This window comes from Mandrillus leucophaeus, unplaced genomic scaffold, assembly GCF_000951045.1.
Source record: "Mandrillus leucophaeus isolate KB7577 unplaced genomic scaffold, Mleu.le_1.0 Scaffold1649, whole genome shotgun sequence".
Taxonomy (NCBI): Eukaryota; Metazoa; Chordata; class Mammalia; order Primates; family Cercopithecidae; genus Mandrillus; species Mandrillus leucophaeus.
The window spans coordinates 412,187-436,777 of NW_012101642.1; the positions used below are offsets into that span (position 1 = coordinate 412,187).

Consider the following 24,591-nt stretch of genomic DNA (forward strand, 5'->3'; position numbering starts at 1 on the left):
TCTGCATTCTGGGTCTGTGTACATGTTTTGATTTTCTCAAGGCTTATTTTTTTCATCCCAGGTATGAGGCTCAAAGCCTTTGACCTGAGGTTTTCAAGGGACTTTTCATGACTGCCTAAGATCTGTAGTCCTAAAACTGGTGAAAAATGTGGTGGCTTGAGTGAAGACACTTTTATCAGCTCTGTAGTTTGCACGGGTAACCAGTTTGCACCGGGTATTACACAGACCATAAGCAGAACCTTATATAATTTTGAAAGGCATTATCATGCAGAAAAAACTCTCATTGAAGACAAAACTCCCAACGAAATTCCAAGTTGGACATTTCTGTAAAAATGTGGCAAAAATGTAGATGTCTTTGCTTATATGTACATTAGTTATTTGCCAAAGGATACTTAATAACCTCATGATATTTGTTACCTTTATAGGGAGGGAAACTAGGTGTCTGGTTGTGATGTAAGAGGCTTCATTGTGTACTTTTTCATAATTTTTTGAACTTTGATACATCTGGATATGTATGGGATTAAAGACAAATACAAAAAAATTAAATAATGAGAAAACTATAAGAAAATGTAGGTGAATATTTATTCTTTGAATAACACCTTTTAATTATAAATGCAAAGAATGTCATTTCCATATGATGGAATATTATATAGCTATTAAAATTATATATTTGAAAAAATTTTAATGACCTGAGGAAATTATTTACTGTTGCATGAAAAATGGGAACCAAAGCTGGGTTTGCAAAGTGATCTCTAAAGGGCTAGAAGGCAGTGTACTTCAAATATAAACAAGTTATCCTTGAATGGTAAATTTACGTGTGTTTTAAATATTTTTTTTTTAATTCATTAGCGATAATCAGAGAGAGAAATGAAAAAAGTAAGATAAAGTAAAACTTCTCCCAGGCACTTGGGATGTTAATTTCCACGGTGTATCTGTAAGCCATGGAACCATGACAAGGTCTATGATAAATTGTAGTTATATAAAATATGTTAGTATAAAACAGTCTTTTAGTAAAAGCTATAATTTGCCTAGAAAATAATGTTTTTCCTAACGCTTGGTAATTAATTGAAATTTTTTTTATTTTGTGAGATGATGAAAGTATTTAAAACTACTGTGAATATGAATTATTTAGGATATTTTTAACTTTATATTTTTTAGAGTATCCTGTAATCATTCAGAAACAGATTCATACTATCTTTGAGCAACTTGTTAATCATAAATTCTTCTTTTCTTCCTCTTAGGCAGCATTATTCTAAAAGTTAGCTCATTTGTTTATTTTTTCTATCTCTTCGGCAGAGCACTGAGACATCTTTTAAAGACAACCTGTGTGCCAGATGTCCAATTTTTTTTTTTTTTTTTTTTTTTTTTTTTTAGTGTAAGCTTACATCTTTAAAAATGGTCATTTTGCTCTCTTTTGATAATAGACATTGGGACCTGTGCAATCACTGCTATTCCTTTTGAGAAGTCCAAAGTTTTATTTACTCTTGAAGAGTTGGATGAATTTACTTTTGTGGATGAAACTGATCAGCAAGCTGTTCCAGATATAACTCGAATAGGTCCCAGCCAAGAAAAATGGGGATGGATAATGTTTGAATGTGGACTTGAAAATTTAACCATAAAAGGCAAGTATTTTTTGTTGAATTCTGCTTAAGTTGGGGACAAATTTGCCCTATATTGCAGAAATGTTTTGAACAATCATGGCTTTCAGTAACCTGAATCAACATAATAAAGCAGAAAGTGTGGTATCTGGGATTATTTACCAGCGGTGAGTGCCTCATACCAATTGCTGAAGTGGAGCTTTTCCTCCATTATGTGATTTTAAAACTAGGTAGAGCTTGAAAAAAACAATATGTTTTTCAGAACGAATTCCCAAATAAAATGTAAAGCCACCCAATTTTTTGAAGCTTTGCATCTTGGAAAACTGGATCTTTGATCAGTAGAATTATGCCATATAGGATATAAAAACTGTAAATTCTTTATTCAGTGAAAAATACCTACTTAGAATTATATATGCTTTCTTATATATTATTCAGTAATATCTCAAAAAGGAAGGTTGATATGTGTATAACACTTTTTTTTAGGTTTAGTAATATATAAAATAGTAACTACTGTAATAATAGTAGTTGTATATGCCTACAATTACTTACCTGATAATTCAATGATACATTACTTTTATAGATAAGGGCAAAGACTTGGTGAGAAAAAAATAGTCTTTATGAAATTGTATACAGATATTGTAGAGTACAGCATTAAGATACTTTTCCACCATTTATAATAAATACTTTTTTTTATTTTTATAGGAGGAAGACAGTCTGGTGCTGTTTTATATAACAGTTTTGGAATTATGGGTAAAGCTAGTGACACAGAAAGGGGTGGAGTGCTGACATCCAATAATTCTTCTGATTCTCCAACCGGAAGTGGTTATAATACTGATGTCTCTGATGATAATCTTCCATGTGACCGGACAAGCCCTTCCTCAGACTTAAATGGAAATTCTGTTTCAGATGAACAGGTCAGTGAGTTTCTAATAACAATAATAATGGTGCTTTAGAAAAATAACAAAGAAAACTACATATGCAATTCAAAATTAGTTTCTGGAGTGTATTTGCCTGTCTTTCCCTATTTTGGATTTATGATATCTACTTAAATGTTAGTCAAAGTATGTTGCTGAATATACTACTGGAATATAATTTCTGAAGTATATCATAGATATATTTATATCCATCATAGTCCTAGCATTATGCTTTGCTCATATTAGATACTTAATAAATATTTGTTGAATTAATAGATTAATAAAATTCAAGAGAAGCCCACCTATAGGTTTTAGAGGATTTTAACAGAAGTCATTTTGTTATTGGTAGTATTTTATGTCAGTTCTAAATATTTTTGTCGGTGTCTGCTTATTTCAGTTAAGAGTTCTGATCAGTACCTTATATTCAACTCACTTTTTATTTTTATTATGGTAGAATTACATGGGTGGTGATGAGTACAGTAACAGCAACAACAAACATATTCCAAATTTTGTGTTGAAGAAATGTTGTGCCACTAACTGGTGACCTGGGGCAAGTTCCTTACCTTTTCCTAAGTTTCTTTACCTGTAATAGGAGTATGGTCATGATACTGACTTTGCAGTGTTGTGAAGATTGAAGCAGACAATACATATGAAGGGCTTAGCTCAGTATCTAGTACATAATAACGTAGTAACTGTTATTCTAAAACATATGTACATATATTTCTGGTCACTTTGAAAATTAGGCCAATTGGAGAGGAAAAAGTTCCAAAGAAACCACCTTTTAATTAAGTCTAGTATGGGTATCTAGTAATCATGGGTATACTCACCTTTACCCCCCAGATTCCTAGGGATTTATTTTTAAAACATTTGTTTTTATTTAATGTGTAGTTTAATGAGTTTAATCACTGTTTTATTTTGGGGTCTTTGGAAATGTTTGAGGGATGTATTATCACTTTAATTAAGGAAATTTAAAAATACAATAGCTACTCACTGGACAGAAGAGCTGTGACGAGCCTAGCTGTTCTTTTCTTCTCCTTCACCTACTAAAATACTTGACAGAAATTCAAGCATCTTTCTTGATCTCTCAGATCCTACTCTCCTTGCTGAAAGTCCTTGAATTTGCTAACATTATTTTCTTTGGGTTCTCTGACTTTATTGGTCCATTTCCTTATGGAATTTTTTCTTCTTAAATGTAGTGGTCTCCTCAGGTTCTGTTGTTGGCTCTTCCTTTCTTCTTGCTATTTGTCTGCTCCCTGACGAATTTCATTTTCTAGGTCCGTTCTGTGATTTAATGACACTTCTCTTTCCCACTGGCCACACCTTTAGCACCAGCTCTTTACTTGAGCTCCAGAATTGTGTTTAGTGGCCTTTTAGATGTCATCATTTAGTGTTTAGCAGAGTCATGATGCCTCCATTCCAGACCCTAGTTCCTGGACAACATTTCTAGACACACTCTAGGCCAGAAGGGAACCCACTGCATTGAAGGAAAGGACCCAGTCCTGGCAGGATCAATCACCTGCTGACTGAAGAGCCTTTGAGCCCTGAATAGCCAGCAGTAGTACCCAGGTAGTACATCATGGGCCTTGGGTGACACTCTGCGATGTGCTGATTTAGGTGTGACCTAGCACATTCCTAGCTGTGGTGGCTATAGTGAGAGGTTCTTTCTGCTTGAGAAAAGTGGAGGGAAAAGTAAAGGGAACTTTGTCTTGCGCCTTTGATGCCAGCGTGGCCGCAATATGCAGAGTACTAAGCAGGCTCTTGGGGTCCCTGATTTCAGGACATGGCTCCTGGATGGCATTTCTGGACCTGTCCGGGGTCAGCAGGGAGCCCACTGTCCTGAAGGGTGAGTTTCAGGCCTGACAGCATTCACCACATGCTGACTGAACAGCCCTTGGGCCTTAAGTGAACATCAGTGGTAGTTTGACAGTACTACCGCTGGGCCTGTGATGGTGGTGGCCATGGGGTGAGGATTCTCTGCCTGTGGAAAGGGGAGAGAAGAGTGGGAAGGTCTGTGTCTCATGATATAAGTGCCAGCTTAGGCATGGTAGAATAGAACACCAAGTAGATTTATAAGGTTTTTGTCTCCAGTTGTTGGCTCCTGGATAGTATCTCTAGACCTGCCCAGAGCCTGGGGAACTCACCACCCTGAATGGAAATATACAAGCCTGGTTGGCTTCACCACCTACTGATTGTAGAGCTCTAGGTCTGTGAGCAAATATAGACAGAAGTCAGGTAGTGGTTACAGCAGGCTCTGGGTGAGACAAAGTGCTATGCTGGTTCAGGTCTAACCCCACACAGTTCCAGTGGTGGTAGCCACAGGGGTGCTTGTGTCACTGCTTTCCCAGACCCAGGAAGCTCAGCACACAGAGAGAGAGACTCTCTTTGGGAGAAAGTAAGGGAAAATAATAAAAGCATCTGTCTGGTAATCCAGAGAATCTTCTGGATCTTATCCAACACCACCAAGGTGGTATCTCTATAAGTTGCAAGAACAGTGATACAGGGCTTGGGGTACCCCCTAATGCAGATATGATTGTGCTGGCCAAAAACTTATAACACCCAAGTCCCTTTGAATACCTGAAAAGCCTTCCCAAGAAGGAAGGATGGGTACAAACAAGCCCACACTGTGAAGACTACAATAAACACCTAACTCTTCAATGCCCAGACATTGATGAATATCCACAAGCATCAAAAACAGCCAGCAAACTACGACCTCACCAAATGAATTAAATAAGGCACCAGGGACTAATCCCGGAGAACTTTCAAGACAGAGAATTCAAAATAACTGTATTGAGGAAACTCAGAGAAATTCAAGGTAACACAGAGAAGGGATTCAGAATCCTATTAGATAAATTTGACAAATAATTAAAAATAATCCAGCAGAAATTCTGGAGCTGAAAAATCCAAGTGACATAGTGAAGAATGCATCAGAGTCTCTTACTAGCAAAATTGTTCAAGCAGAAGAAAGAATTAATGAGCTTGAAGACAGACTGTTTGAGAACACACAGAGGAGACAAAAGAAAAAGGAATGAAAAGGAACAAAGCATGCCTACAAGATATAGAAAATAGCCTCAAAAGGGCAAATCTAAGAGTTACTGGCCTTAAAGAGAAGGTAGAGAAAGAGATGTAGAAAGTTTATTTAAAGGGATAACAACAGAGAACTTCCCAAACCTTGAGAAAGATATCAATATTCAAGTACAAGAAGGTAGAGAATACCAAGCAGATTTAAACCAATTAAGACTACCTCAGGATATTTAATCATTAAACTCCCAAAGGTCAAGCATAAAGAAAGGATCCTAAAAGCAGCAAGAGAAAAGAAACAAATAACGATGGAGCTCTGATATAACTGGAAGCAGATTTTTCAGTGGAATCTTTACAGGTCAGGAGAGAGTCGCAAGACATATTTAAGTGCTGAAGGAAAAACACTTTTCAAAGGATAGTATATCTGGCAAAAATATCCTTCAAACGTAAAGGAGAAGTAAAGACTTTCCCAGACTTGATTTGATGAAAAGGTTCTGCACTGAAAACATTAGCCTGTGTGTTAGTGGTTTTAAGGGCTGTATGTTAATAAGTTTTTTGCATTCTGTTTTATATAGGATGAAGGAGTCGAATCTGATGATTTGAAAAAAGATCTACCTCTGATGCCTCCTCCTCCAGATTCATGTAGCATGAAGTTGACCATTAAAGAAATTTGGTTTAGTTTTGCAGCTCCCACCAATGTGAGATCTCACACACATGCATTTTCTAGGTAAAGAGTTTTTAAAATATAGTATTATCCCTTGATGTTTCTTTATTTTAAATAGTACACAATTCTGTTTCATATTTTTTAAAATTACTTTTCTGGTATATATAGTATTAAGGTTGCAACTTTTTTATCATTCTTACTTCATATGTTTTGTAGACATTAGTCTCACCTTGTTTGACCCAATTTCTTTCATAGTACTTTAGTTTTATTTTTATATGTTCCTCTCCCTTAGACTTTTGTTTACTCTTTTTATCTCTGACAGGCTTTTTTTTTCTTTCTTTTCTATTGTCCAACTTTTTTACGTTTCTTAGTTTTGCTTTCATAATTTATCAGTGCTCAAAAAGAAAATAAAGTAATTTTGCCTGAGTAAAACAACCACTAAGTATAGTAGGTATAGGGGATTGTTTGAAATACATATTTTGACACTTGTTTTTATAATTTTTTATTTATGTTAAAAGGCAGCTGAACCTTTTAAGCACTGCAACGCCAGCTGTTGGTGCATGGCTTGTTCCCATTGACCAACTCAAGTCATCCTTAAACAAATTGGAAACTGAGGGAACCTTGAGAATTTGTGCTGTTATGGGATGCATAATGACAGAAGCATTAGAGGTATGTCTTTAAATAAGGTATTATACAAACTTTAGTATTGAAAATGACCCCTTATTGTTAATCATTGTTGGAAAATATCAGCCTTACAAGTTCTTAATTACTGAATATCTTTTATTTGTAGGCTCTTTCATACCTATCACTCTAAATCTATTGTTTTTTCTTGATTTTAGAATAAAAGTGTACATTTTCCCCTAAGAAGTAAATACAACAGACTTACGAAAGTTGCTCGCTTTCTCCAAGAAAATCCTTCATGTTTACTATGTAATATACTACACCACTACCTGCACCAGGCAAATTACTCCGTCATTGATGATGCTACAATGGTAAGTTACTGAAACTACATTAGTTTTAAGGAATTCTCTATTGTGTTAGTGGACCACTGATACACAGGGTTTGAGATGCATGTGAGAATGGTTAGAAATACAGGTCTATTGGCTAGGCACGGTGGCTCACACCTATAATCCCAGCACTTTGGGAGGCTGAGGCAGGTGCATCATCTGAGACCAAGAGTTCGCGATCGAGCTGGCCAACATGGCAAAACTCTGTCTCTACTAAAAATACAAAAAATCAGCTGGGTGTGGTGGCTGGCACCAGTAATCCCAGCTACTCGGGAGACTGAGGCAGGAGAACTGGTTGAACCTGGTAGGCAGAGGCTGCAGCGAACCAAGATCACTCCTTTTCACTCCAGCGTGAGCAACAAGAGCAAAACTCTGTCTCAAAAAAAAAGAAAAAAAAAAGAAATACGGGTTTATAGACAAAGAGTGTGCTCAGATTCATGATTTGGGAGTTGCTAGCATAAAGGTGTTAGTAGAAGCTGTAGACATGGATGAGATTTCCAGGAATGCTATGTTGAATAAGAAACTGCTCAAGGATGGAATCCTGAAGAATGCCAAAATTAAAGGGGGTGTAGGTCGTTGGATAGGGATACATGGAGTGATGGGAAGGGAAAGAAAGAGGTAGGAGAACCAGGAAAGATTGATGTCTTGGAAGCTAAAGGTATAAAGAGTTTTTAAGCAAGAGAATAATCACCAGAGCCAAATTTCACATACAGTTTGATGAAACAGGGACTAATTGATGATTGAGGGGAGAATATATAATTGCACAAAATAAATACAATCCATCTCTGCCTTTAGAAAAGCAGATAACACATGATGATTAGAGTTTTACAACTTCTAGGATCTCTCTTCTCTTCTTCAAGCTGCTGGCTAATAGGAGACACACAAGAATCTTTAGTCAAATTAGGGACCAATGTATCAGTATTATTAATGGCCAGTCAAGCCATTCATCAGACAAGTCAAGAATCTCTAGTAAGTGTTGGATTTGAAAAAGACACTTAGACCTAAGGCTGGTGTAGTGCTTTTTACTCCCTTCCTGTGAATTGAAGACTGGGAAATCTACAGTGTAAGCCTAACTTGCCTGTGTAGTTATAGGTAGAGAAGCTTAAACAGGGCAGGCGTTTCCCATGGATGGATGCTCTGCCAGATGTGTTTTCCATGTAAGAGGAAGAGGCACAACATGGCCCTCATGTGAGGCTAGGAATGAAAGGACAGGCTAGTGGACTTGGTATTCCTCAGAAAGTAAGCGGGGTGATTCCTGCCCTCTAGTAAATGGTGCTCTTCAATCAAATTAACCATTTCTCCTAAAATGAGGAATGGTAGGAAGCAGGATGAAGAAGAGTTAGGTATTTTTCTCTTTAGGCTAAGGCAAGGTAATTAGACTAAGGTAACAGGAAAAGAGCCAAAAGTTTCTTTCTTATAATCATCACCATGTGGAATAAAATGTATTTTAAAGTATATAATTATTACTGATGATACAGTTAACTTTCAAGGCAGTTACAAATTCATCTATGTCTAGCATACTACATAAGTTACAGTAATTTATTTTTTTAAATGTTAAAACAATGGTAGTTACCTAATCTTTGAAGGAAATAATTTTACTTCCTCTTTGCTTACTGAATGTTCCAGGTAGCTCAAAGTACATTTTGATTCTTCACTTGGGCAAAATAAGTAAAGTAGATTGAATGCTTCTTGAAGAAAATTCCAATTTTGTATCCCGCATCTAGTATCATATTGACCTGTGCTGTTGTGTTGTTTTATGACACAAAGATGAAATGTTGTGTCTAGAGATTAGATTCTGTAGTCTACATATAATTGAAATCCTGACTCTCTTGGGTAACTTTGAACAAATTACTTAACATCTAAGTTTTAGTTTCTTTATCTGTAAATGGGGATTATGATATTTGAATAAATACATGCAGAACACTTAAATGGTAACTGATATTATTACATTAGATTACTTCTAACCACATCATTATTGTTACAGAGTGATGGACTTCCTGCTTTGGTAACTTTGAAGAAAGGTTTAGTTGCACTGGCAAGGCAGTGGATGAAGTTTATTGTGGTGACACCAGCCTTTAAAGGAGTTAGCTTACATAGACCAGCTCAGCCTCTGAAACCTCAAGTAGCTATGGACCATGAACATGAAGATGGACTTGGATTGGACAATGGGGGTGGTCTTCAAAGTGATACCAGTGCTGATGGAGCAGAATTTGAGTTTGATGCAGGTAGTTTTGTAAGCCTCTATTGAGTACTTTCTTACACTTCACAATTAGGGTGTTTTCTTACTCAACACAATTGCTGTATGTTTTTTGCTTAGATATTATGCATCTTTTATTAATAAGTTAATATACCTCTTTAAAAATATCAAGACTCTTTGTTTTTCCTCACAGTTATTAATAAATTACTAATATAAGCAATTTTAGATATTACATACTTGTTAACATGGTACTTGTGATAATTTTAATAATTCATGTCCCAAATTGGAAAATGGTCGTGGCTTAGGTATACAAGTATGATTTTTATTAGCCAAATACGTGATAATGATTAGGAAATTTCATACTGACCTGATTTTATAAGCTCAGTTTTGTGAAATACAGTAGACTTCTCCTGATCTATCCAGGACAAAGATATCTTAATGTAAGTAGAACGTTTTGAATGAAACACATAAACCTCTATTTAAAATTTGTATTTGTCTATCATCTTCCCTATGCCACAGTATTTTAAAGGGGCCTTTGTCTTTTTACCTGATGCCTGCTTGATCCTGAATTTATGTAACCTTGGGGGCCTGCACTCAACCTACAATTTTGTCAACAAAATGGCTGTGTCAGAACAATAGTGGATATGCATTTATGAAATGTACTTGCATACCTTAATGCTTTGTGAAAGGTTAATTTTTATTATCATGACCTATCATATTTAGTGGAAATGCATGTTGTGATGTTTTGGAAAAAATATTGAAAGAGTAGTCTTAAAATTAGAGATTTTAGAACATTGATATATAAAACTTTACCAAGCTTAGTTTTAAAAATAACTTGATATTTAACAAATAAATGAGTTATGAGGAATAGGGTAGATTTTGTTTATTACTTATTTAAAAAAATTTCAAATCTACACAAAAGTTTGAAAACCAGTACACTGAATATCCCTTCCAATTATCTGCAAATCCCTCTTTTAATCTATGAGCAGTCTGTGCTTTCTTGAGCTTAGTTGAATTGGCTTTTGGTCTGAGTATCGTTTGCATGGAATATGTGAAAGTCTGAATGAAAGCCATTTGTTCCTTTCTTGAAACTGAGTGAGAGGATTGGGGTAGGGGAGAAAATAAATAGTTGTCAAGGAATATGAAAGTTGAGTGTCATTATGTAACTAGAAATATTGGGGCTGATGTTTCAAGAAAATGTGTGATAATCTATTGCTCACTTATTCTTTTGAACTGTTTCAGCCACAGTCAGTGAACACACAATGCTATTAGAAGGAACAGCTAACCGACCTCCACCTGGTAGCTCCGGACCCGTAACTGGAGCTGAGATAATGAGGAAACTTTCTAAAACTCATACCCATAGTGACTCTGCATTAAAAATAAAGGTATATTATTGCTCTTTTTGGTTAGAGTTATTTAGACTTACAGAGAAAACCTAAAATTTTATCTCAAATTTAAATGTTAGGTGTCCAACCTAACATTCAGATAGCATTTTTGTGTTGAAATTAACTTGATTTGTTATTTCAGTTTAAATATTTCTTTGAAAATTATATCATCAGTAACTGCTGTTGATTAAGGATCACTATAACTACCAAGCCTTAGAGCTGTCTTCAGTTTATTGAATACTGTATTCAATAAAATCCCAAATAGAAAATGTTGATAATCTTATAATTACCTGTTTTAATGAGAAGCCTTTTCGGCAGTGTGTGATCAGTAGGTGATTTGGGTTAGACTATTTTATGATTTTTTTTTTTTGGTTTTATGAACATTTAATGGATGCTTGATAAGAGACATATATAGCAAAGTGGTTGCAGTACCACCTTGGAAGCCAGACTGCCTTGGTTTGAAACCTGCCCCTGCCACTTAGTTGCTCTGTGACTGAACGGGTTTTAACTGTATGTTTTAACTGTATTGCAGTTTCCTTGGTGTAAGATGGAGATTATAATAGTAACCTTCTGAAGAGGGTTGTTCTGAGAAATAACTGAGTTAATTCATGAAAAATGCCTAGAGCAATATCTGACCCGTAATAAATTATTTGTTGTTAGTGGTTCTTTATTTTTTGCTAGTTATTTGTTGTTGATGGTTCTTTATTTTTTTGCTAGTTCACTGTTGTGAGCACTGAAAAAGTTAAAATTTTAACTTTCTGGCCACGTGCGGTGGTTCACGCTTGTAATTCTAGCACTTTGGGGGGCCAAGGCGGGTGGATCACAAGGTCAGGAGATCAAGACCAGTCTGGCCAAGATGGTGAAACCCCATTTCTACTAAAAATACAAAAATTAGCCGGGTGTGGTGGCAGGCACCTGTAATCCCATCTACTTGGGAGGCTGAGGCAGAGAATTGCTTTAACCCAGGAGTCGGAGGTTGCAGTGAGCGCACATCCTGCCAGTGTACTCCAGCCTGGACAACAGAACGAGACTCCATCTCAAAAAAAAAAATTTTTTTTTAACTTTCTTTGAAAGTCTGTGTATAGACTCACATTGATGCCCAGAATCCATAAAAATGATAATTTTGACAATATTAAATAAAAATTTCTACAGAGAAAAAAGTAATATACTGTCATGTATCACTTAATGACAGGGATGCATTCTGAGAAATGGGTCATTAGGCAATTTGTCGTTGTGCAAATATCATAGTCTATACTTATACAAACCTAGATGATGGTACAGCCTACTACACACCTAGACTATATGGGATAGCCTTTGCTCCTAGGCTACAAACCTGTACAGCATATTACTATCCTGAAGCCAGTGGGCAATTGTAATACAATGGTGTTTGTTTATTTCAACATAGAAAAGATACAGTGAAAATATAATATAATCTTATGGGTTCACTGTTGTATACATTGCCTATAGTTCACTTAACTGTAATTATGTGGCACATGACTGTATTGTAAACAGAACAGTAAAACACATGACAAAAGGCTAATTTTCTAAAATATAAAGATCTCATTCTTATCACTAAGAAAAAAGCCAATACCAAATAGAAAAAATGGTTAAATGATATAAACAGGTTGTTCACAGAAAAATACATACACACGTACAAAAATGTTTTCTTATAATTAAAGAAATGTAAATTAAAATGAGATTTCCATTCTCACTAGATTGAAAGACTAAAACTTTTGAATAGTGTACATTGTTGATGAAGATGTGAGAAAACAGATACTCTAATATGGCATTGATGGGAGTCAAATTGGTGCAACCTCTTTGAATAACAATGTGGCAATATGTGTCAAAATTTTGAAGGTGATGCTCTTTTATCTAGTAGTTCCATATTTAGGAATTCATTCTAGAGAAAGTCATAGATGCTCAAAGACATGATGAGTCTGAGAACATTCTTTGCAGCACTATTAATAAAAGGAAAATCGTGGAAACAACACAAATTACTAATCATTAGAGGACTAATAAACTAGTGTACAATGATATAGATGCATACTAGGAAATCTTTTAGATGAAGTATATCTGTAAGTGGATATGGAATGATCACCGAAGTACACTGATAAAGTATAGGATGATATCTATTTGTGTGTTTAAAAAAGGATAAATATGTACGTACTTATAGAGGCCTAAATGATTTATGTAAAGATAGATAAGAAACAAGAGAGCCTCTGGGAAAGGGATCCAGTATACTGGAACACAGGACTTAATTTGTATTGAATAGTCTCTTGGGCTTTCAAAGTTTTTATTCTGTGTAAGTATGGCTCTTTTGGTTAAAACATTCAATGATAGTTTGATATACTTTAAAAAGAAGACTTAACTATTGAGCTTATTGTTTCCACAGTATAGTTAGAAGCTTGGGACACTTTAATCTGTCTTAGCTTTTTTCCCTGATGGACACTTTAATCTGTCTTAGCTTTTTTCCTGAATCATATTTCGGTGTTTTCCTGTTAAAGGTGTTCATTTTCAGAATTTTTTTGAACATTCTTTTGCTATGGATTATTAAAGTCCTCTAAAAATGTGAAATTCCAAATGCTTAGTTTCAGATCTTTGCTTTTCAAGATCTTTTTGCCTTTGTAGTCTTTTGTTGTACTGTATTTTAAATTGATCTGCCATTCTAATCATAGATGTGACAGAAGATAGAAATTGAAAAATTCCGTAATTTTTATTTTTTTTCATTAATTGTGGAAAGTCTTTTTGGCATTTAGAGCTCTCCAGAGAATTAAATCTTAACAAGCATTGATTATTAGAGTACTTGGAAGGATAATTTAGTGTTAAGAATTTGAAGGTAGAAGTTAGGTAGATGGGTTAAAAATCTGGCTTTTTCCTTAGTAAGTATGTAAGTGACTTTTCTTCATCCTTTAGGACAGAAATAATATCTTACCTTAGAGAACTTAAGGATTAAATAAGATAATACATGAAACATGCTTATCAAGTGTTTCATATGTTTTAAGTGTTCTTTTATTTCCTGTGTCAACACCCTTTCTCCACCTTTCCTCATCTAAGTGAGGATGACTGGGAAGGCACAGAAAAGGGAATAAACTTTTCTGCTTTCCAGAGGAGGTTAAGACTTTTAAGGGCTTCACAGCACTGGTGTCCATTGCGTCAACATTTCTTGCTGTTAGCAAAAAGCCTCTAGTTTCCTTCCAGGTAGATGTCTATCCTGACTCCTGTAAAAAACTGCAGGGCGCCAGGCGCGGTGGCTCAAGCCTGTAATCCCAGCACTTTGGGAGGCCGAGACGGGCGGATCACGAAGTCAGGAGATGAAGACCATCCTGGCTAACACGGTGAAACGCTGTCTCTACTAAAAAAAATACAAAAAAAACTAGCCGGGCGAGGTGGCGGGCGCCTGTAGTCCCAGCTACTTGGGAGGCTGAGGCAGGAGAATGGCGTAAACCTGGGAGGCGGAGCTTGCAGTGAGCTGAGATCCGGCCACTGCACTCCAGCCCAGGCGACAGAGCGAGACTCCGTCTCAAAAAAAAAAAAAAAAAAAAACTGCAGGGAAGGTTGCTGAAGGTAGACAACTTTTCTGTCTTTAGTTTCTTTGAGTACCTAGACTTTACTTTTGATGGTATCAGTCACATAAAGATCCTGTTACAGATCCTTTGTGTGTGTGTGTGTGTGTATGTATGTGTGTGTGTAGTAGGTTTTTCTAGGGAATATTTTGTGTAAGGGATATTGTGTCTAGGTATCAGTTTGCTGGTTCAGTAAATAAGCAGTGATATAAATATTTCAGGCTACTGTTTTTCTTTGCTACCCATGTGAATGTTCCTTGGCACTTCCACAAACACCCTATGTATAACTTTCTGAAGTTTCAATACACTGTTTCCTGCTCCTTAGGTATGAATAGTGTTTCATTTCCACCATCTGTTTGATATACTGTGCTATGTGGTTTTATGTCTTGTCACCAGACTCCCTCATCAGATTAAGAAGGGAATTAATGATCCATGGTTAAAATAAGTGCACGTGCTTCGTTATAATATTGATAATAAAAGTAGCCTTTTGTCTTGTACTATATAGTTACAGAACATTTTTACCTACATTTAAGGACATATGTAAAAAGCATTCACCACAATCCTAGTAGACATGACCAGTTTTGGTATTAATGTGCAAAATAGCTAGCAGTGATAGCAACAGTAATAGTAATAGTGGTTGTAGTTATCAGCAGTCATTTTTATATACGTAAGAAATAACTCTGTTACACTTTCTGTAGGGCATTCACCCATATCATTCTCTGAGCTATACCAGTGGAGACACTGCCACTGATTCTCCAGTGCATGTTGGACGTGCTGGGATGCCAGTAAAGGAGAGTCCAAGGAAGGAGAGCCTACTCAGCTACCTGACTGGAAGCTTCCCAAGCCTGCACAACCTCCTGGAAGGGACTCCTCAGAGAAGCAGTGCTGCTGTGAAAAGCAGCTCCCTAACAAGAACAGGTACATGCTCTAGATTTGATAATTACATTTTTATATTTATGGGGGAATTGAAATGAAACAGGACTTTAGTTAGATATATACTTTGGTAGTACAACTAATCTCTCATATCTTTGAGAAAAAATTTTAGGAATCCATTGTTCTGTAACTTTTCGGAGTCTTCATGCCCTTAGTTTGCATTTTTAAATTGCAGCACTGACTAATGTCAATGTAGGCGTTTGGTGTGGGGTGCTGTCTCGACCAGCAACACAGAATTTCCCCCATTATGATAAAAATAAGCTATTTATTAATACATTAATATCCAAATACCAACATTATGCAGTGAGAATTTAAAACCATCTGCAAACATACATTTTAACTTGGTTCTTCAAACATAGTTACATAAATTACAATTTTTTTTTCAGGAAATACAGTGGCCACTGATATGTTATCTGAACATCCCTTGCTATCTGAGCCATCATCTGTGAGTTTCTATAATTGGATGTCAAATGCTGTGGGTAATCGAGGAAGTGTGGTACAAGAATCTCCCGTTACAAAATCAGGACACAATAGTCTTCCCACAGGTATTGTGTTATCACATTATTTTGCTTAACTGTCTAAGGGGAATGTATACCAAAATCTTATTTTTCAGAAGATGGGTTAAAAATCTCAAACAAGTACTGTTTGGTTGAAATTGGTCCATTTATATTTATAAATATCTTTGATAACATTGTAATTGAGAGAGTAGTAAGCAGTCACTCAGTGTTCTTGTTGAAAGGCAAATATGTCAAATATGAGATTGTATATAAAGAGTTTAAAGCTTCCTTTTAATGTGACTAGTTTAAGTGGTAAATGAGAAAATGCAAAGTGTAATTGCAACATTACATACTTGACATTACGGAAGATAGCTTTAGTTTATCTAGATCCCTTTGAGACATTATGACTATCATTCTAAACTTTTAGTTACTTAACAAATATTTAATTAAATCTAAAAGAGTATGTATATGTAAGGATAGATAGGGATGATGTGTTCTGAAGAGTTAATTTCATTTTTCACTAATAAATCATGTCTGTAAAATAACCTAAAGGTATGCATTTTTTTTTTTCTTTTCAATTTAAACAGTCTTGAAATGGTACTGCTCTACAGGCTTCAAAAGTTTACTCTGCTGTATACTTTTTATGTGTTTCTATTTTCCAATAATTTACATTTTATTCTTAAAAATTTATTCCATTAGGTGTAGCACCCAATCTTCCTACAATACCCTCGGCCTCAGATTTCAACACTGTCTTGTCTAGTGACCAAAATACTTTGGATGGGACACATTCTCAGCATAGCACCAGTCAGGATGATGTGGCAGGTGTAGAAGAAGCAAACCAAGGGTTTCCTGCTGTTCAGCTTGCTGATGCACAGGTGAGCCAGCCTGTTTTTTCCTAATTATAATAAAACCTCCTTAGGCATTACTTAGCAACTGGAACCATCCAGTAGTATGCACCTTGGAATTCTAGTGAGAATATTCTGTACCTATCTTCCTACAGCCTTCATGCAAAATGGGAGGAGCCTTTAAAAAGTACATGGCTTAATTATAAATGCAAATTAAGTATCTATATGTAATCATTAAATAGAAGAGTCTCATATAGTAACCTTTTTGTTATTTGTAACAAATTGACTAAGCAACATGAATAGATAATCATACCCTTTGGTTTTTAGTGCTATCTTAAGACTTATTGAGCGAGCAGTGGGGAAGCATTGATGATTTTAGAGCAGAGGAATAAAGTAACTAAAACTATAGATATAGAAATATTATGTGAGTAGCAAATGTATTAAATTGATTGAAATAGAGAAACTAGTGTTGAAAAGATGAATTATTGAAATAGTTCACCCAGTGGTAATGAGACTCTAGGCTTAGATGTTTATGGCTTTGAAAAGGTAAATGAGGATATGGTGAAGGTCTTATTTAACTGATTAAATATGGAGAATAAAGAGTGAAATCCTTTAAAACATACTCTTTGGTTTGAGCGGCCAGCAGGCAAGTGTGAGAGTGGGACGTGCGTCAGAGGAGGCATCATTTTTTCAGGATAAAGGTGTCTTGAGCATATTTACATATAGCTGTCCCTCAGTATCCAAGGGATTGGTTTCTAGACCAACCCCCTACCCACCCTCTGATCCACCACCCAGGATACCAAAATCTGTGGTATGGCCAAGTCCCTTATACAGAATGGCAGATATTTGCATACAACATACATACATCCTTCCATATACTTTAAATCTTCTCTAGATTACTTATAATACCGAATGCAATGTAAATACTATGTCAATAATTGTTATACTGTATTGGGTTTTTATTTGTATTTTTTAATTGTTTCATTGTTATATTTTATTGGTTTTTACTTCCTAATATTTTCAATCTGTGGTTGGTTGAATTCTTGGATGGAGAACCCTTGGATATGGAGGGCCAACTGTACTTGAGAAATTAGGAAGCTCATGATAAAAAACAAAGGAAAGAAGGGTTAGCAGATGGAGCAAAATTAGTAGAAAAATGAGAAGTATTGGAATTTAGAGTCAGTTAAAGAGAGAGCTATCTTCCCAAGCACACACAACAAAATGAGGTGACCTAGGACAATCGGAAATATAGGCTTGGCTCTCATTGTGTAAATGGCACTTGTCCATTTAGATAGAGTTTTTTTTAAGCTTCAGGAAAAGATCACTAAGGTAGAATGTGTAGTGAAAGAGGAGGCTGAGAAAAGCACTGGATAGCACCTATATTTTAGGATGTAGGAGGGGGAAAAGGAACCATGTGGCAGAGGATGAGTAGTCAGAGTGATTTTAGTGCTGTAGCATTGAACACATGTAGTTCTTTCCGTTCAGGTTAGTGCTTAGTGTCTGAAATCCAGTTAACTAGAGATTTAACCAGAATAATGTATTTCCATAAGCATATGTGATACTTAAAATGTAAAGGAAGTTCTCTGAAGATAAATGTTAAATGACTATTACAACCAGGTGCTTCCATTTAAAAATAGGTCAGATATTCATAACATTTATAATGTTTTTATATTAACACAGGAAGTTGAAAACTTTGTGAACCTTATGTTTTTTTTTTTTTTTTGTAAATGGAAACACAATAGAAATTCATACCTGTTTTAAAAGCAAGAGGTAGAATGATTTACCTAATTCATAATTTTATTTTCCTTGTACTTTCAGACACTCAGGTAGGATCAAGGAATCTGTGTCCTTATTTATTATTAATTTGAAGATGAGTGGCCTATAATAGGTACTAAAAATACTAAATTTTAAGTAAAGTTAGAGTTAATTATATGAGACCATTTTTTGCTTCACACTATGATACTAATATGTACTGAGGCAGGGTAAGAAAAAAAGCTGCATTTTTCTATATGTAATTTCTATAGTAAATGATAAGCTATAATTTGAGCTAATATGAATGTTAATGTCTTTTAGGTTGTTTTCAAGCCTCTTCTGAGTCATACAGGGATCCAGTCACAGGATACAATGCCACTCTGCTACCGAATGTACTTTGGAGAACACCTTTCATTTTCAGGGACTTTGGATTGCCTCAGAGCAGATATTGTGGATTCTGACACAGCCAAAGAGAGAAAAGGCAAAAGAGCAAGAAGGTGTCTTTTGCATTTTTGTGTATAATTTTGTGCAAGAATTATAATATGTTTGTTTTTTAACATTACTTTCTTGTAATCCAAATGAGAAAGTAATTTTAATATGTTTATGAGAAGATAATTACCTTTTAGTAAAAGTAGTGGCCACATTTTCTTATTAATTACTAGTTGTATTTATCAACAGATTATGAGGCCTATTTTTAGGCATATTTTTGAACCATGTTAGCACATAGATGAGGGTTATATATATTGATATATGCACTTACCCTTTATTTACTTGGCTCTTGTAATAGTGGAATTTTTATGATCTTGAGGGTTCTGAGTTGACTCATGTCAGGTAGTATTTTTGTATTAGAAACAGGGCGGAAGTCACATTGAGAGTCTAGTCATCAGAAACAAATAGAAATGTAGCATAGTGAAAGTTAAGAACTGTCTTTTGCTGTTATTTTATATTATCATGGATGGTTCTTCAGTTTCTTTAGTGTTTACATAGGAAATAATATACCACTCACAGGATTTGAGTAATATTTTGGGTACTTGGAATTTTACTTTGAGGTGGGCCTTAAAACGAATAGAAATAGTAGAATATGGAGATAAATGGCATTCATGACAAGAGGTTTCTGTAGTATTGTTTCTTTCATCCTTTTTGTGTTTTTGCAAGGTGGTAAATTAAAGTATTTATGTCTGACATATAGCTAAGTAAAATATATTTTTCATTTGAAATATTTCTATTTAAATTTTAAATAATTTAACAAAAGTTCTTGCTTTTCACAATAGTCTTGTACCATAACAATGACTGTACAAGCTGAAACTGCAAAGCAATTTTAATAATCAGTGGAAAAAATTACTTTTGTGACCTTGACAGTATTTGTCAGAACATTAAAAATGTTCTTACTGTTTATTATAAATGTATAGGAAAATGAAAAATAAAAGTAAAACTAATATTTAGTACATTGGAATTTAAAATGTTAGAAACACTGACAATTAAACTATTTTATTTATTTGTAAAAACTTATCAAAGGGTAGTTTGAATGGTCCTGTCCTTATGATATAACATATAATACAGAACAAGCAGCTTTTGTGTGCCTTGGCAAAATGTCGAACTCCTTTGTATGTATGGATCAGTTTTCAACATTTTATGCTTTACACTTTCAATGTCATGAAATAATCTTTGATTCTCTTTACTATGAAGTTTTTTGTCAGCATCACTTCCTCTGGGATATCTTCATCCTTTCTGTCATGGCCACTTTCCTCTTTATGTCAATAATTTTGCCTCCACTGACTTCCATGGTCAGCTGTTTCTTCCATAACACCATTCAATTGATTTTCCCTACCAGTATCTTCATTTTTAGTTTCTTTGCTGCATCTTCATTTTTGTTGTCCAGTTCCCTCATTTGATTATTCATTTTTGTAAAATGTTATGGGGATTTATTACAGAGAGAGACACAAGGAGGCAACACAAGTAACTACATGCTATGCTTTGTGTGCATGAACTGAACAACAGGTATGCTTCAACTAATCACTATCACTGACACATTTTGAAGTGATGTGATTAGTCAGTGATCACAATGCACATCTGTTGTTTTGTACTGACTTGTGGGCTGAAGAGCTAGCCATAAGTTTGTACTTTATGCAGTTTTCACAGTAAGTGTTAGTTACAAATTTGTATCACATTATTGGGAGACTTGTTATTTAAGTAAAGCACAGTAACTAAAATTTTAAAATATTGGAACCATCAAATCCAGACCCCAAACATTAATACCTACACATACTATCTATTTAGGGTTAAAATATCTGAGCTAAACTTGTATTTCTATTTGCAAGAGCCAGCTTTCATACAAATCTGTCCATTTATATATAAATATGTTTATATATATATACATACAGTATATAGGTTTCATATATATAACTAGGTTATATATAATTCAATTATATATAGTTTATATGTAATAGGTTGTATATAGAGATATAGATTATATAAATAAAATTATAGCTATAGCTTATGTATTGGCCTAGTAAATCCCATATAATACTGCCACAGACTAGATCTTCATTTGAGCACACAAGTCTTTTGAGTGAGAGCTTCTTTGAGTGATTCTGTGAACTTCATTGCCTTTGGTCTAGCTGAACTTGACATTCCTTTTAATTTTTCTGCTACCATGCCAGCTCCAAATGCTCTACATTCTTACAATTAACTTATGATTAATTTTTATTTCTCAGATCTCCTGTAATTCCATCTTAAGCTCTTATTTATTTGGAGACCTTCACCACAATATACTTTTCCCAGCCATTAATTTCAGTATTGTCTGGGTTTTTTGTTTGTTTTCGTAGCAGATTGTTCATTCTGCTAACTGTTGCATATTAGTTTGGGGTTACAGTTTCTTGTATGAATATGTATAACTCTTCTACTACTTTGTAAAGCCAGGGTAGTTATTAAATATTTAGCATAGAAACTGGCATATAGTAAGTCCTCATTAAGAGTAGTTTCTTTGTCTCTTTGCTGTCTCTAGTAAAAGTAGCTGCACGTATCGGGGACTTATGTTTTACAATTTTAATTGTAACTTTGGCTCTGCAGTGCCCATATCAGGCTTTTACTTGTCAGGCAAATTATTATTATGGTATAGCCATTTTCTTCTTCTCTTTTATTTGAATCTCCCCTCTTTAAGATTTTCTTACTACTCTTAAATGTTTTAGATTCTTGTTTTTGCAATTGTGGATTATTTTCATCTCTTTTTAGTCTTCTCTCTTCTAATTCTCAAAATCAGGTTTTTCCTTCTCTGACCATATGCTTAGTTGGCATTGATTGTACACTTCCTGTAAGTTTGTGCATTTATATGAATTACACTACAATGAGGCATTTTTCTTACTAATTAATACTAGTATTCATTAAGGAATTACCGCTCTGTAGTTATAAATTCTTTAAGTTAAATGCAGAATATCAAAGCAGCATCTGATTTTTTTCTTTTTGTTACAGAAAAACTCCCATGTCTGCACATTCATAGTGTGCATGGAAGAAGAGGGAAAAAATACCTTTTTACAGTTTTGTTTCCGGATTTATTGTTATTATTGGTAGTTAGTTTATAGAAATTTCAGACATTTTTGACTTTCCATATTAAAATTTACTATAATAGTCTTACATGAAAATCTTTAGATGAGCAGGAGGATTTGCCAATATAATTTTTATATCAGATTTTAAGGTTTTGTGTGTGCGTGTATTTCTAATTTTTGTTTCAATTGCTTTTCCTCTCTGCTTTCAACTTAGCATGAGGGTTTCCTATCTAATATCAAATAAAATTATGTTACATATGAATAAATTAGATACATGATTATAGAAGGTGAGGGGATGGTTAAGTGAGGTATCCTAATTGATCTATAATTAATTCTAAATTCCAATACTCTATGGCAGTACCATCAAATGACAACAAAAGTTGTTTTATCACTTCAGGGAAATCATTTCTTGACATAAGAAGACTGATTTTGACTTGTTAGTTTTAGAATAGTTTTAGAGTAAGATTAAGTAGTAGAAAGACTTAAGGCCCACCTTCGAACTCATAAAAAGCCTGGCGTAGTGAAAAAGTATATTTTACTGGTTTGCTTGCTTAAAATTATTTAAGACTCATATTTTACCTTGGAAATGATTTTGCTTATAAATTAATAAAGATGTATGTTTCTGGAAAAATGGAAGAAACACCTTGTCCTTTTTTTATTTCACATTTTTAGGCAAGGCCATGTGAATCTTCCTCCACTTGAGTTCAAACCGGCATTAATGTTGGGAACCTTTAGCATCAGTGCTGTTGTAATGGAAAAGTCTGTGTGCACCCCTCAGAACTCTGCCAGTGCCCTTTCTTTTCATGATCTCAGCAAGCGGTATTATAACACCTTTCACTGCAACTTTACTATTTCCTGTCAGTCAATAAGCCAGCATGTAGATATGGCTTTGGTTCGTCTTATTCATCAGTTTAGCACAATGATAGATGATATCAAAGCAACACAGACTGATATTAAACTTAGCAGATACACAGCCGGATCTGCTTCCCCAACACCTACCTTCAAAACCAGAAAACATCGGGACTTTCGTTCGTCTGACTTTAGCCGCAGTTCTAGAGGAAGTCTTAATGGTGGCAATAGAGTAAATAATGCAAAGAACAAACGGACCAACAATGAGAATAACAAAAAGGAATCTCGAAACAAGAATTCATTAGGAAGATCTGAAAGAAGAACATCAAAAGTGTCTAGGAAAGGTTCAAAAGATGTGGTGGATCACATGACTATTCATATGGATGACTCTGATTCAATTACAGTCTCAGAACAAAGTGAGCCTTCAGCTGAGTGCTGGCAGAATATGTATAAATTGCTTAACTTCTATTCACTTATCTCTGATCCAACAGGAATATTGGAAAAGTCTTCAGAAACATTTGGACCAGCAGGTAACAGACATTTTTATGTTTTAAAAATTTCTGTTTAGAATAACAATAATACCAAAGAAGCAGAAGACTTTTCATCATGTTTTCTTAATGTTGTAAGTGGATAATTGAAATGGAGAGAAATTGTCTGTCAACAGGCAATAAAATAGTAATGGAATTCAGATATCCTGCCACCATATTTCCCATCCTTTTAAACTCTTACATGGTATGTTCTTAAAGGGATTTAGACAGACCTGATTTAAAATATCTGGCTCTATTATTCACTTTCAGTAGGAACTTGGAAAAATGTTGAAGAAATTTTTAATCATTTTGTTGGGGAATAAGAGAAAGAGGACTGGTTGGGAGTGTGAAGGAAAGAAAGGAAAGACAATGTTTGGAATGTTCTTCCATTTTTCAGTCTTCCTATCTAAAATTGTATATTTTCATTTACTTATAAAGGAGTTCGGAGCCCTACAGAGCCAACATGTAAAGTTGTGTTTGAGAATGAACAAGACAACAGCAGTTTGACTAAGACTCAGAGGAAACGTAGCTTGGTAACTTCTGAACCTCAGCATGTTACTCTAATAGTGTTTGGGATTGGCATGGTGAACCGCACACACCTAGAGGCAGATATTGGTGGACTAACAATGGAATCAGAACTGAAGAGGATCCATGGCAGTTTTACTCTTAAGGAAAAAATGAAAGGTATGAATGATTTTTCTAATAAAGTGCTATGTATACATAATAATTAGTGCTACATTTCTGAAGGAAACCACTGCCATGTCTCCAAAATTCCTACTTGGCAATTTTTTTTTTCCAGAAAAATTGGACTTCCCAAATTCTGAGATACCAAGAACTTTGTTGTAATTGAGTATCAGTGAATTGAGGCAGCTTTGATGTCTAAATATTTTAGCACATAAATATTGAGCCAATATACCTATACTCAGTGACATTTATTCTTTATCTTTTAATATCAACTACTAAGATGTCTCTAAAGGCAGAAAATTTTACCAAAATAATGAAATTTATGAAAAATTTGCTTTTGTTACTACCATAGAAATCTTATAATCTAATACTAAGTACCTCTATAAAAAGAAATCCCTTTAGTTGATACAACATTTCATAGATTAGTGAAAACATACCATTTATCTTGAGAATGATTACACAAGGTGTGATATTTTATCAAATCCAGGAGCCCATCAGTTTTAAGATGCACTATTATTTTATGTATCACAAAGAAAATACCATTACCAGATATGGTCAGATGCCATTGATTATAAACTGCATCCCACTTTCAGAGATGCTAAAATAAAAAAGCAAA

At 34.7% G+C, this 24,591-nt stretch overlaps 1 protein-coding gene across 1 annotated transcript in view; it reads left to right on the top strand.

The window, feature by feature from the left end:
• Positions 1-24,591, top strand: part of KIAA1109 (KIAA1109 ortholog) — a 192,700-nt gene that overhangs the window by 79,951 nt on the left and 88,158 nt on the right. The window contains exons 34-46 of the mRNA XM_011976372.1: positions 1,425-1,622; positions 2,301-2,512; positions 6,106-6,257; positions 6,713-6,863; positions 7,034-7,186; positions 9,186-9,426; positions 10,641-10,783; positions 15,045-15,264; positions 15,666-15,824; positions 16,476-16,651; positions 18,695-18,870; positions 22,588-23,294; positions 23,730-23,975. Of these exons, the coding sequence (XP_011831762.1) occupies positions 1,425-1,622; positions 2,301-2,512; positions 6,106-6,257; positions 6,713-6,863; positions 7,034-7,186; positions 9,186-9,426; positions 10,641-10,783; positions 15,045-15,264; positions 15,666-15,824; positions 16,476-16,651; positions 18,695-18,870; positions 22,588-23,294; positions 23,730-23,975 (2,934 nt within the window). The remainder of the gene's footprint in view (positions 1-1,424; positions 1,623-2,300; positions 2,513-6,105; positions 6,258-6,712; positions 6,864-7,033; positions 7,187-9,185; positions 9,427-10,640; positions 10,784-15,044; positions 15,265-15,665; positions 15,825-16,475; positions 16,652-18,694; positions 18,871-22,587; positions 23,295-23,729; positions 23,976-24,591) is intronic.